The sequence below is a fragment of the Lytechinus variegatus genome, chromosome 14 (genome assembly GCF_018143015.1).
Source record: "Lytechinus variegatus isolate NC3 chromosome 14, Lvar_3.0, whole genome shotgun sequence".
NCBI classification, from domain to species: Eukaryota; Metazoa; Echinodermata; class Echinoidea; order Temnopleuroida; family Toxopneustidae; genus Lytechinus; species Lytechinus variegatus.
The window spans coordinates 19,250,785-19,264,820 of record NC_054753.1 but is presented as its reverse complement, the minus strand read 5'-3'; the positions used below and the strand labels follow the sequence as shown (position 1 = coordinate 19,264,820).

General features: G+C 35.1%; 1 protein-coding gene across 1 annotated transcript in view; it reads left to right on the top strand.

The window, feature by feature from the left end:
- Positions 1 to 7,982, top strand: part of LOC121427366 (ER membrane protein complex subunit 1-like) — a 35,586-nt gene extending 27,604 nt beyond the window's left edge. The window contains exons 17-23 of the mRNA XM_041623722.1: positions 662 to 772; positions 2,905 to 3,017; positions 3,963 to 4,042; positions 4,904 to 5,034; positions 6,233 to 6,390; positions 6,800 to 6,875; positions 7,736 to 7,982. Coding sequence (XP_041479656.1) covers positions 662 to 772; positions 2,905 to 3,017; positions 3,963 to 4,042; positions 4,904 to 5,034; positions 6,233 to 6,390; positions 6,800 to 6,875; positions 7,736 to 7,896 — 830 coding nt within the window. The 3' untranslated portion in view covers positions 7,897 to 7,982. The remainder of the gene's footprint in view (positions 1 to 661; positions 773 to 2,904; positions 3,018 to 3,962; positions 4,043 to 4,903; positions 5,035 to 6,232; positions 6,391 to 6,799; positions 6,876 to 7,735) is intronic.
- Positions 7,983 to 14,036: the final 6,054 nt, after the last annotated feature.

The window sequence follows — 14,036 nt, the reverse complement described above, 5'->3', positions numbered from 1 at the left end:
TCTGGAAGAAGTTGTGTAATTGCTGAGAAATCAGCAAAATAAGCACAGGATTCGGGTAGAGCGTCGGGCCCGACGCTCTAAGCAATAATTATACATTGTCCCACATGCGCTTATCTGTGTTGGTTATCTTCAGTGTGAACTTTTTTCAGCGTAGATTTCAAGATTTCACAAAGTTCAGTTAATGTAATCTAGATCCTCGATGATATACTGACAATTAAGCCTTGTTTTACAGACTTTCTCATGAAATCAGTGTTTAATGCAACTACTGGAATTTTTCTTTAATTGCTTTAGAATATTTGCATGCATATTGGAACAAATGTTGTATACTAGTAGAACATAACATCTTTAGGTGCTTTTATACCAGCAAGCCATATACAGCACACAAGCATTTCAAGGAATAAACTCCTGCAAGCTACCCTTTTATCTCACCTGAGGGGTGGTTCACAAAGATTTTTATCGCACTTAAATGATGACGCGTAATCTAATTAATCAATTATTCCTCCGTCTCCTCCTCATCCTCCTCCCCTTCTGATCTTTCTCCTCCCTCTCCTTTTCCTCTCACCCTTCTCTCCCTTCTTTCCCTCCTCTTCCTCTCTCCTCATCCTCCCCCCTCCTCCTCCTGCTCTGTTTCCTCATCTTTTTTTCTGCTCCATACATACAGAACATGTACACTCCCAAGGTCGAGTGCTTGGAGATCGATCTGTTCTTTACAAGTATCTCAATCCAAACCTGGTTGCTGTTGTTACAGAGGGAGAAGAAATAGGAAGCAAACGTGAGTATATATAATAATAATTGTAAATTTTTATTGCACAATTTCTATTTGGATATACTCAACTGCGCATTACAATACAAAACAGATTAGCAGAAAAACAAATATTAACAGGATACGCAAAATTTTAAAAGTAAATTTAAGTTCGCTAAATTAATCGAAGAAAAATAAGTAAAGATTAATTATTTCTACAAAATACATAACAAAAAACATGAAAAGGTGTCTTATTTATTAAAAAACTCTCTTGAAAGAGGTGGGAATTCAGTTTGGTTTTAAATAAGTTGACAGAGGATGCATTTCTTATTGAGGAAGGGAGACTATTCCAGAGTTTGGGTGCAGCACTGATAAAGGCATGGTCACCTAGTGTGATCTTTGTTTTACATGGTGGGAGACTGAGGAGCATTGTGTCATGGGAACTATGAAGCCTGTAAGACTGGGTGGGTGATTTTGATTCAAGGAGTTCACTGAGATATGTCATCACAAGTGGTATTTTTATGCCCCCGAAGACGAGGTCCGGAGGGGGCATTAACAGTTCATTGAATATGCGAGTTGGTTTCCGCGCAATAACTCAAAAAATAATGAATGGATTTTTAAAAATTTGGTATGTATGTAGACAACACCAAATTACAGGCTAAGTTCGAATTCGGAGTCCACAGGTCAAAGGTCACAGCTCATTATATATGCAAGATTATTCAAAGTTCTATATTTGTTAATTCTATATATGCATATTGGTTTCTACATGATATTAAGTTTAATCATATTGAATGAATTTCTGAATGCGTTAAGCGGGGGCGTCTGTGTCCTTTGGACATGTCAAATTTCTAGCCTTTTCATACAAAAGATATTAAACCCCAAAAACAGTGATACATGTGTTGTTGTTGTTTTTTTTATGTATATTTAATTATTCAATAAATGAACAATGAACACTTTTAAAATGACCCCCAAGAAAATTCATTAGTTTATCCCCATCCCAACTAAACTTCTTTTTTAATAGGAAGAATTGGCTGGCCTATATTCTGAACTTAGGTTCATTTAAACTCTGGTATAAACTTTAATTTTTAACTATGGATGGCCAGTTTCTACTTATTTCTTTTAAAGTACTTGTTCGGTTGATAAGTCATTTGAAACTGAAAGCATTCATTATTGTCTGGGTATGGGAATTTACATCATAAACATAAGAAATATTCTTTTTTTTTCACCTTTCCATAATTTCACTACAGAGTAAGACAATTATGGCCTGAGTTTAACCGAACTTCAGAATATGGGCCAATCAGTTGTGTCTTTAATATTTTTCTTCTGTTATCCAGCTCATATCAGCATTTATCTGATTGACATGGTAACTTGGACCATTGAGCTGTGAGCATTGATTTGTATTCTAACAACTACTTTCCTTATTTTCGTGCTCACATCAGCATTGATCTGATTTCCATGGTAACGTGGGCCACTGAACAGTGAGCATTTAGTTGTGTTCTAACAATTACTTTTTCCTTCTCATATCAGCACTATTCTGATTGCCATGGTAACTTGGGTTTTTGAGCTGTGAGCATTGAGTTGTGTTCTAACAGTTACTTTCCTTTTTTTCTGCTTATATCAGCATTTTTCTGATTTCCGTGGTAACTTGGGCCATTGAACTAGGAGAATTGAGTTGTGTTGTAACAATTACTTTCCTTTTTTTCTGCTCATATCAGCGTTTTTCTGTTTTCCATGGTAACTTGGGCCATTAAACTAGGAGAATTGAGTTGTGTTGTAACAATTACTTTCCTTTTTTTCCTGCTCATATCAGCTTTTATCTGATTGCCATAGTAATTTGGGCCTCTGAGCTGTGAGCATTGAGTTGTGTTCTAACAAGTAATTTCCTAATTTCGTGCTCATATCAGCGTTTATCGGATTGACATGGTAACTTGGTCCATTGAACTATGAGCATTGAGTTGTGTTCTAACAATTACTTTCCTTTTTTTCTGCTCATATCAGCATTTATCTAATTGCCATGGTAACTTGGGTCATTGAGCTGTGAGCATTGAGTTGTGTTCTCACAATTACCTTTTTTTTCCTGCTCATATCAGTGTTTATCTAATTGCCATGCTAACTTGGGCCATTGAGTGCTGTTCTAATAATTATTTTCTTTTTCTTTCCAGCTCACATCAGCATTTACCTCATTGACGTGATCACTGGGGCCATCATTTTTAGTGCTGATCACAAGAAAGTTCAAGGTCCTGTACACATTGTGCACACTGAAAACTGGGTTGTGGTGAGTTACCAACACGTTTTGCGAAGTCTCACACTACCCAGGCTGAACCCACTTAATGTCTTATACTCTCTCTGGCTGTAATTTGATTTAGTGTCCTATATGATCTTATTTCCACTTTGTGTACTTTGTCAAATTAAATTTTGTTCCATGAACAAGTAATCTAATCAAATTTTCATTGACAATGTGCAGGATAATAAAGTAGATGATTTGAAATTAGACAATCTCGGCATTAGACTTAATCCCAGTTAAACCATGTGATGATTGGACCAAATAATAATGAGACCAGAGTAATAATAGACTAAGAAAATTTAGCAATGGTTGTGTTAAACGATCTTAGAATCAGACCATCTGCTAGTGGACAAGCAGATGCAACACTTTTTTGATGCCTCATACCTCTTCCATTTCGTACACAAATGTTGGTAAGCTTTCTCAGACTAAAATGGGGCATTGCAAGAAACCTGCAATTGATTGCAAGTCATTTTCAGGTCTAAAAGTCTATTGAAAATCATGCATTTCATTGTAAATTTGCAATTGGACCCTAGTCTGCTACTTACATCAACAACTATAAATTCATATGCTTTAGTTGAAATTGCTCTATCACTTGTATATTGGCATCTGAAATTTGCAATTGATTGCAAATATTTTCTTGTAACACCCCCTACGTATAAACATGCATTTATTCAACTTTTCTTCTTCCCAAGTACTCAGAATTCATTCTTTTTATGTATTTTTTTTCTTTTAAGCTTAACAAAGGTTGGTTTTCTTTCATTTATTTTTTCAGTGGGGGATATATTTTCATGAATTTGTTCATATTTCTTGTAAGACACTTATGTACCTTCATAAATCAATAATAATAATAAAGCATATCTTTCCAAAACCAATTCATTTTTTTCCCAATCAAAAATAGTTAACACTGTTTTGTATTTTTTCTTTGTCATGTTTCAGTATCAATATTGGAATCAGAGATTGCGAAGAAATGAAATTACAGTTCTAGAATTGTTTGAAGGAAAAGAACAGAAAAATAGGTGAGTACATTATTTGGTTTCTTCATTTATTTTGTGTTTTTTTTGTGTGTGATTAATTTTTTGATGTAATTAATAACATCTAATACTTATATTATTTACCTTTAGTTGTATAATGTTGAATTCAAACTATGATTTGTAACAATGTATATGCCTGTCAGTAATTATTTGCATGTAAAAATGTGAATATGAAATTTGGATGATTGGGTGCGCAATCTTGTGCTCAGTTTTGATCATCTCACAATATGGACCAATGAATTAGTACAGAGACACAATAAAAAGATTACTCATTTCATGGGGTGTCTGAATGTTATGTTTATGAGCCAAATAGCTGAGCCCTGACTGAGCCATTGTGATAAATGTTAGTTGAGTACCATAATCAATCCGATGGACAAAGTACATGTTCATATATTGTCTTCAGAGTGCCTCATTTGTTTAATAATGCAAGGCGGTATTCATTTCAATTTCAACCTTACCTTACCGCTGTTCCTTCTCTTTGAAGAGGTGGGATGTCCTGGTTTTCCATCTGTCTCTATCCAGTGCTATCTTGCAGCATTCGTTTATCTTTCTGCCTGTCATCTCTTCAATATTTCCAAGCCAGCTTTTCCTTTTCCGTTCTTGATAACAATGAAGATTAATTCATGAACTTCATAATAGACAAGGGTCTCTCTATGCACTTTACAGAGTAAGAGAATTGTGCATTTGTGAAAAAAAAAGTATTTGCAAAAATTACAAAACTGAGCTTCAAGGTAGAAATTACTAATACAACAAAAAGTAACCTGGGATAATTTAATTAACAATATGCATTTGAAGTGTGTCATTAACATACAAATATTTAAGAAATGTTTATTTCTACTTTAACAGTACTCTGTTTTCGTCATTGGACCCACCGAACTTACCACTGGTAGAAAGGCAATCCTATGTGCTACCCTCTGGAGTTCAAGCTATGTCAGCTACCTATACAGAAAAGGGCATTACTGCAAGACATCTTCTGAGTAAGTAGACATCTTTGTGATTTTTTTTTTAAGTTTACTTCGGACAATCCTTGTCTGTTATTACCATAATCATATTATACAAATAAATCAGGCTTTGAGATAGCATTGCGGTAAAAATCTATCCAAAATTCAATTGACAATTGCTGTCCTAACCAAGGATGATCTCCCTCTATACTTTTTGTAATCTAGTCCTAATTGATCCATCCCCAATTCAAGCCTAAATCTAGATAAGCTCTGCAGTTAATACTAGTCTAGTTAATACAGGGGAGATATTCTGAACATTGTCTTATCTCCGTATTTTATCTTTTCTCAGAGATATGACAAAATCGGTATTCTGGTGGATGTCATAACTTTTGTCACAAAAATTGTCATAAATTTTGTCTCTTCTCTTTAGCGCGCAGCAAAAATACGCAGCTTTAAATGCACGTAATCCTTTTGTACAAGCAAAAGATATGACAAAAGTTATGACAGGGGGGTAGCAGTCATAAATTTTGTCATATCTTTTAGTACCAAATATCCCGATACCCTGCCGACTGAATGTCAAGCAAACAATTGTATTATTTAGATTAGATTGTGGTATTAGTTTCACTCATCTTCCATGACAATTTTCAAAATTATTTTTTCATGCTACAATTAGTTAGGCCCTACATATTTATTCCTCCTTTTTTTCTCTGTTTTCTTTACTTTTACACTTCTCCTCTAAAATTCTTCACAGCTCCCTGTCTCTCTTTGTAATTAAGCGCATCAATATACCCGTAGTTGCGCCATGCCAGCAACTGTTTTGGGGATACGCCCTACTTGCCCCGGGGCTTTCCTATTGGCTAGAAGGGCTCCAACTGGGAACTAACGATGATTTTGATTGGTTTGTTTCCGAAAAGATGGGTGGGAACTTTGAGAGATATGACAGGGAAAAGACAATGTTCAGAATACCGATTTGTGACAATCATAGCGGTGTCACATCTCGGAGAGAAATGACAAAATTTATGACAAAAGTTATGACAGAGTTACAGAATACCACCCCAGGATACTAGTAGATAGCTTTAGGAAGTGTGGTAGCTCAGTTGGTAGAGCTCTACCAAGTGAGCTACCACATTTCCTCCAGCTACCATTGTTATGATATCACCAGAGCATCAGCTGGAAACGTGATTTTGAATTGGAATCTCTAAAAAAAATTATTTCTTCCAATATTTTTTAACAGTGTCCCTTTCATCCGGGGGCCTCCTGTCTTTCCCCAAGAGGTTCCTGGACCCACGTCGTCCCATGGAACTAAAACAAGAGCACAAAGAGGAGGGGCTAATTCCCTATCTCCCAGAACTGCCCATAGCCCATCAATCTATGGTCAACTATAATCAATCAGTAAGTACTCTGCTTGCTCATATGTCTTTGGGAATTGAAATTAATTGTAAATTCTAACCATAATCAACCATTATCCAACCAAAATCAATGAATGAAATTGCTTGAATGCATTGTACATAGCTCTACCTGATTTTTTTCACACATGCTTCCCAAGGGATGTTAATAAAAGTCCAAATTTTCTTTAGCATTGTACAGTACATCACTTCGCTTTATTTACACGTGTTCCTGCAACTGTACCTTATATGTATCTGCACAAGTACGACAATACTCTACACATGGATTGTACAAATTGTATCAGTTGTTACTCATTAAATTGTACATATTGCTGTGACAATGTACATGTAACAATTAATTTTAGTTGTATGCACATAAAGTTTCAAATTATTGTCATGTTTTGTTGTTCCTCCAGATATTTGGAGTAAGTGGTATACAGACAGCACCAGCTGGTCTAGAATCTACATGTTTAGTTCTTACATATGGATTAGGTGAGTAGTCTTGATACATTCTGCTAAATGTATTTTTTTCATTCCTGACTTGAAAGACATTTGTAAACATTAAAAAGGTATTCCCTTTTTTTAAATGGTGAATTTCGATAAGTGTTGCATTTAATATTGATCATATCGATTTTTAAAAAACACCCGGGAGGATGAAAATGTACTTCATGCAGACATTTTCAAAAGATCTCTGGAACTGAAAAATCATCATTTGGGCTATTCCACGGTTACTCACGTTACATTTGGAGACACCTTGACTCATACTTGGAGCTGTAACTCCATTATTATTGATAGGAACTAAACATCTCCTTATCACAACAAAGTACACAGTCTGACTATCCTTTGTATAAAAACAAAACTTGCGACATTCTATTATGCTCCTGGCAAATCTTTAAAATGTGTCGGTTACTCACGTTACATGATTTGGACCAACCTGTGGAATTGCCCATTTAATTGTGATTGTTCAGATTATTATTGTAACGAATGTAGTGAATGGGCTAAAATTGTGAAGTTGTTTCTGGCCACTTTGCTATTTCTCCTTTTCACATGCAATGGCAAAGGTAGAAACTTTTGCCAACACAGTTGGGAATCCATCCAGTTTCTTAATTAAAAAAGAATTGTTGTGTACAAATATACCAATGGAAATGTACTCACACAAGGAACTATTCATCTGTATCATCTTGGTACCAGGGTAGCCCAGGCCTTCTTTTGTATAGTAAATGTGATGGCAGATCATCCCAAAGCAGGCCCACCCCATCCCCCTCGCCCTCTCCCCCTACCCTTCTCCCCTCGATCTACCAGTACCCCTAATTTCTGATGATTCTTATTACTTTTTTCTTTCATCTTGACAGATTATTACTTCACCCGGGTGATGCCTTCAAATCTGTTTGACGTCTTGAAAGAAGACTTTGATTATATGTTCATCCTGACTGTTTTAATAGGCCTGGTCGTAGCAGCTCTTACCACCAGGAGATTAGCGTCTCTCAAAGCCCTTAGACAAGCTTGGAGATAACCTTAGCTTTTCAAATGTAGTTTCACTCGCCCGTATTCTGAAGTCTGGTTTGACTTAGTCCATGGTCTAAGACTGTACCTAAATTACGGATTGCCAAAAATGTTCAAACTGTGTGTACATTTCTTATGTTTACTGTGTTGTTTCCGAGTACTTCAGCGGTAAAGAAGACTATTTCAGATATAATTTCCAAACAGTCATTGTTGGTTCGAGTGTCAAATTTGCTGATGAATTGAGTCTCTACTGTTAAGAGATTTGTGACGTTTGGCCTTCCATAGTTAAACCATTACTGTAGACCAGAGTGTAAATCAAAACTGAGTTCAGAATACGGGCCATTAGGTTTGAGGTTATAGAATTAACTAGTGTCAACACTCGCCCGGCGTGTTTCTACAGAAAATTGTTAAACGGTATTGCCCGTGTAAGTATCCAGAATTCCGGAAAACTTCCCTGTAGAAACAGATACGATGCTGTTTATTGATAAACCGCATCGCACAAAATATGGTTTCTCATAACCACCTCTGGGAGGTGGTTATCGCTGTGTTAATCCGTTTAACTTTTCTGTAGAAACACACGTCAAAAATCGTATCGTGTCTTGCGGAAGTACAATTTTGCAGTATAATTGCATGTTGACATTCCACAATGCATTGCGAGATCATAGGTTGAAATTTCCGATTGGCGCGGTATTTGTGACGTGGAATGTGAGTTAATCAGATTATTCGCTCTGTAGAAACAGGTTGGTTTAAGGCCGATCCGGTTTTTCGATTCCGGAAAAGATATACCGTTTTTAACGATTCTCTGTAGAAAAATGCCGATTGAGACAAAATGGCCTGTGATGTGAAGTCAGGTCTCACTTGAGAATGGTCTATGTCAGTGTTAAATTGTGAGAAGCCAATTGTGCTGAAATTGTATTAATGTTATACGTTTCCAGAGCTACCAAGTCTCATGCATTATGCATGAGACTCAAGAATTTTGGACTCTTGTTCATCCCCTCAAATCTCTGTCTCACGCAACTGTCACAGCCTATCCCCATATACATTGGACACAATGTCTGTGATCTCACTCAGATTCACAGAAAATCTCACGCATAGCCGGTCTTTGAACTTGGCATCTCTGCGTTTCACATATTTATTGTTTTCATGTCCAAGTTTAAATGGTGACAAAAATTATTTTAGGTACCGTTCTCGGACAGTCATTTATGGTTTGAGTGCCAAATGTGCTGATAAATTGAATCTGTACTGTTTCGAGGTTTGTGTTACGTTTGATTATCCATAATTAAAGCCTGTGTATAGCTTTGGTAAAGGGTCAATAATGTGATTGATAATCAAATATCATCTAATATGACAGTCTTACTGAAGCGTTGAGACCGTTAGATATTTTTCCAACTGCATTTCTCTGATAAAATTTCAAATATTCAAATCTTGGATATATAGCGCCCTCTCTCGGCGATGCTTGTTTTAAATTATAAAAATGGGCATTCATAAGCACTTATCTTATAAATTTAGTGATTAGATATCCAAAAGTTACAGACAAAGAACATATCTTGAATGTTTCAGCCCATTCCATGATTTGGAATAGGATTTAATTGAAAGACAAAAACACACAGATATTTTAATTTGATCGGGTGACCCGATCAAGTTAAATTTCCATGTAAAATCGCAAAATTTATCCTGTAAAACACATTTTCATTTCATATCCTCCACATTATAACTGTTATAGGGCATATCCATTCATACTAGCTAGCAATGAATTGGAATAGTGATAGGTGCATTTTGGTGGATTTACCAAAACTATACACAAGCTTTAAACCATAACTTTAGACCAGAGTTTAGAATACAGGCCATTAGGTTTGAGGTTGTAATAAAATCAATACAGAATTCAGAATATGATTTGTGGTAATCCATTGCCATTGGTTTTTCTTATAACGATAATTTACACTGTTTAGTCAAAAATAGATTTAATACACAATAAGAAATTAACTATCATGAAACTAAGTGAAACTGAATAAATTCTGATATGTTGGTGTACATGTACCTGTACAGTTCAATGTGAGTCTTGTGTATTAATTTTATGTTACAAGCATTCTCAACACAAATCCAGTTTTCAGATTATTTCTCGCAGGAAATTCCCTGAAGTTTACAAGGATTTTGTTATACCAGTTTTATTTATAAAATGTAACAGAAAGATGGGTAGAAAAAAATTATTTGCTAGAGAATTATAATTGTTTCAGATGTATGACAAAATAAATTCAGTCCATAGTGTAATTGATTGTTCAACAGGGCCCATCCTAAAAGAGGTACGATTGATTTAATCAACCTCAGTTCTATGGAAATCCATCAGCATCACAATTGTTTCTTCAGGAAAGTTGCACAACGTCCTTTGGGAACAAAGAGGAGCGCACTTATAATTTTCCAGAAAACAATGAATGTATGAATTTATATCACAGAAAATATTTTGAACAAAAATGCATAATAGATGTTGACGTTGCTGGCTTTCCATAGCTGTTGTTGATTGAATCAATCGCAACTCTTTGTAAGACGGGTCCCTGGTAATTGATATTTGACAATTGATAATCATTACGTCCGGTGCAAAGCACATACAAAAATGCAATCAATGGCAAAATATTGATTGGATTTCTAGTGTAAAAGATACAGGACCACTCAATAGTTATAATAGATTCAAATTGATCTTATACAGAAACATGTAGTAATTGCTAGTAAATAGTTGTTTATACATTAGTTGTATTCTTCAGTTGTGATTGATAGTGGATCATGATGTTCATAGTGTGGAGCGTGGTGGCCCAGTGGATTAGTCTCCGGACTCTGAAACAGAGGGTCGTGGGTTCGAATCCCAGCCATGGCGTAATTTCCTTCAGCAAGAAATTGATCCACAATGTGCTGCACTCAACCCAGGTGAGGTACCTGGCAGGAATGTATTCCTTGAAACGCAGCGCGCGTAACAGCTGCACTGCTAAAGCCAGGGTAATTATGCTTCATATACTGTAGAGCGCTTAGAGACTTCTGACAAAGTAAGTATTAAGCGCTATATAAGCAAGTATAATTATTATTATTATTATAGTGAAATAATCTGAAAGGGCAAGTTCACCCTGAAGAAAAGTTTGTTGTAAAATAGCAGAAAAAATAATAAAAAATTTGGTGGTTTTAGGAAAATCCACTTAAGATTAAGAAAGTTATTACAATTTTAAATTTTGGATTTTTGACATCATAAATGAGCAGCTGCCCCATACAGTATGTTGTCATATAAAATACATATATTTCAATTTTTTATTATTCGTGATGACTTATCCTTGTTTCCTTTTTAGGAACAGGTGTGAAATGATATGTCTGTTGATATACCACAGGTACAGTAAAAACCATTGTAAATTTTCTGAGAAAATGACTTTTCATTTATTTTTTACCCAACGATATGTAGGGAAGCTGCTCGCATATGACATCAAAATCAAATGATTTAAAGTCTAATAAGTTCTTCATTCTGTAGTGGATTTTCTTCAAACATTCACCAATATTTTATATTATTTTCTCTGCTATTTTTACTGTAAAATTGTTGTCAGGGTGAACTTCCCCTTTAATGTATATCCGTATGAAGATTATACATATATTTCCTACTTCTGTTTATTCCAACCAAATTGTTGTTTCTAATAGTAATGATAATAGTATTAGATACTGATGATATATAACAGGTTAAATCTTGAATGTCCTAAAATATGGTCTAGAGAATATACTTCAGGCAAGAAATAAGGACAAATAAAAATAAGAAGCATTCAATAGGCAGGTCTCAACATTCAAATCATAGAGCAGATGCATATAGAAATAGGTAAATTAGTTTTAGTGTCTGTGTCACTATCAAAATTCATGTTTTTGTTCTTGTAGCTCTTGTCAATTCTATGTTATGAATTTGAATTGATCTTTTTCTATTTACATGTACTAGTATTATCTGTTTTGCAAGGAAATGACAATGAATTGCAAGTCAGTTTCAGGTCCTTAAATTAATTGCATGTCTTGCTGTAATTGATTGCAAAATTTGAACCAATTGCTGGTCTGTTTTTTTTTCTTTTTTTCTTACAAGAGAAAGTAATAAATATTTTGCTAGTTTGCTTTATTTGTAATTGATCTTTCAAATGCAAATTTTCAATCAGACTTGCAATTGATTTCAAAAGAGGTTTGTTTTGACTGCCTCTCATTGTTGATATACATGTACATGTATGTGTGGGTAAGTATTGTTATTGTAATTTTCTTCTACCATGTTTAAGTGAAATTTGAGAATTATTTGAATGAAATGTGGCAATACTGATATAATGGATATGTATATTTGGTAACAATATGCGGTGTCCTTAAACAATGTGCTATGCGTATTTCACAGAGTATGTTGTGTTTAGAGCACTAAAGTGTTCATTAGATGTAAATGTCTGTTTTTCTCTGATTGGTGCAAAAGATAGTATACAGTAAGCGAATGTATTTTATGCAAGAAATTTGACCACATCATCATTAACCAATAGAAATAATGATTTAGTCTAACTCCACATGGGCTAATTGTCATTTGGTCTACGCTTCTCTTGGCCTAGTACCTACTTAGTCTTATTCTCATACATGTAAATGTTCTAAAGCCTAGATGGTCTAATTTCTACTTCAAAATAAAATTTGATTCATGACCAGCTCATCCAACCATATAGAGTAAATGGCGCTAGACCAAGCAGAGACAAAATGATTAGAATTCACAAAGTGGTTTTGAAAACCATTAGTTGAACCCATGGTTTATGCAGATTCCCTCTGTAAAGTACGCTTCTTTACCGCGTATATTAAAAAATGTCCAATTCGCTTTTGTCACAATGCGCCAAATTGATGCTTTTTGCCATGGTTAAGTATGCTATTTCATTCACGAGTCTACAGTTTGAAGAGGGTACCCGTGAATAAAATAAATTTGAAAATCTATTTGGTGCACTAACAAAAACGCGCATCAGCATTGGACATTTTTAATATACGCGTAATGTATATATGAAATCTGCATACCACCTTTGTAAATATGGTCCTTATGGTTTGGTCTATAAACTAGAAATCACATAAAGTGATGAATGGGTTATATGCTAATGAGACTAAATGGAAGGTAGACCAAGTGGGTGTAGACCAAATGGTAGTATAATGAGAAGCAGAGCCCATTTGCATGAAACTTGCCACTGATCATGACCTCATCATTGTTCATTACTATGGCAACATCACTCTACAATCAAATCAAGGTTTCAGAAGAAGTTACAACAGTATTAATGACAGAGTTACACACATTGTTAACTGAATTCAATTGATATCTGATGAAATGTGATACATTCTTATGAAATAAAGTATGCACAAATATGAATTAATGTATTGAAGAATGGAGTGAATCCTGTTTTTGTTTTTATTTTGTAAGTTAATAACTAAGACCCAAAGTTATGGTATCATTAACCCTTTGAACCCCAAATTATTTTTGGGGTTCAATGAATTGAGCCCAGCCATGCCAATGGTTCCTTACTTCAGTGATACACAACCTGGCATTGCTGATCTTCTGTAGCTTCACGTATTAACGATTATCTCAAGTTTTGTCTCGAAATCACTGCTTTGGTGGAAGTAAAATTCACTGATAACTTTTGCATAGTCCGTATACGGCCGAGTATTATTGCACAAGCCTCCTTGGTAGGGTCGTAAATTTTGGACATTTGTATGCAAAAAAACCTTACAAATAAAAACCATTTATTGATGAATTTGTTAACTGAACTTATCGACCAGATATCTCCAAGATTATGTCATATTAAAAGGTCACCAGACATCTAAAAACCCTTGCTTTTCGAGTCACATGACTCAAAGCCAGTATTCCGGCTTTTTGGGTTCAAAGGGTTAAAGAAGTACCCATATTGTATGAACAGGGTATGCAGGGGAATCCCCAGTTATGACCACCAATAGCTAGTGTTTTGAAACCAAGGAACTAGCCTTGCAGCTACAGCTAGTTTGTGATAGCATACTTTCAACTGAACTGCAGCATATCAGTTCAAATTTATTTTGAATTGAGAAGTCCACCTATCAATTGCAAAGACTCATGATTGATTTGAGACACCAAAATTACTTGCATCTTGAGATGTGACAAATTTCTCTATTACC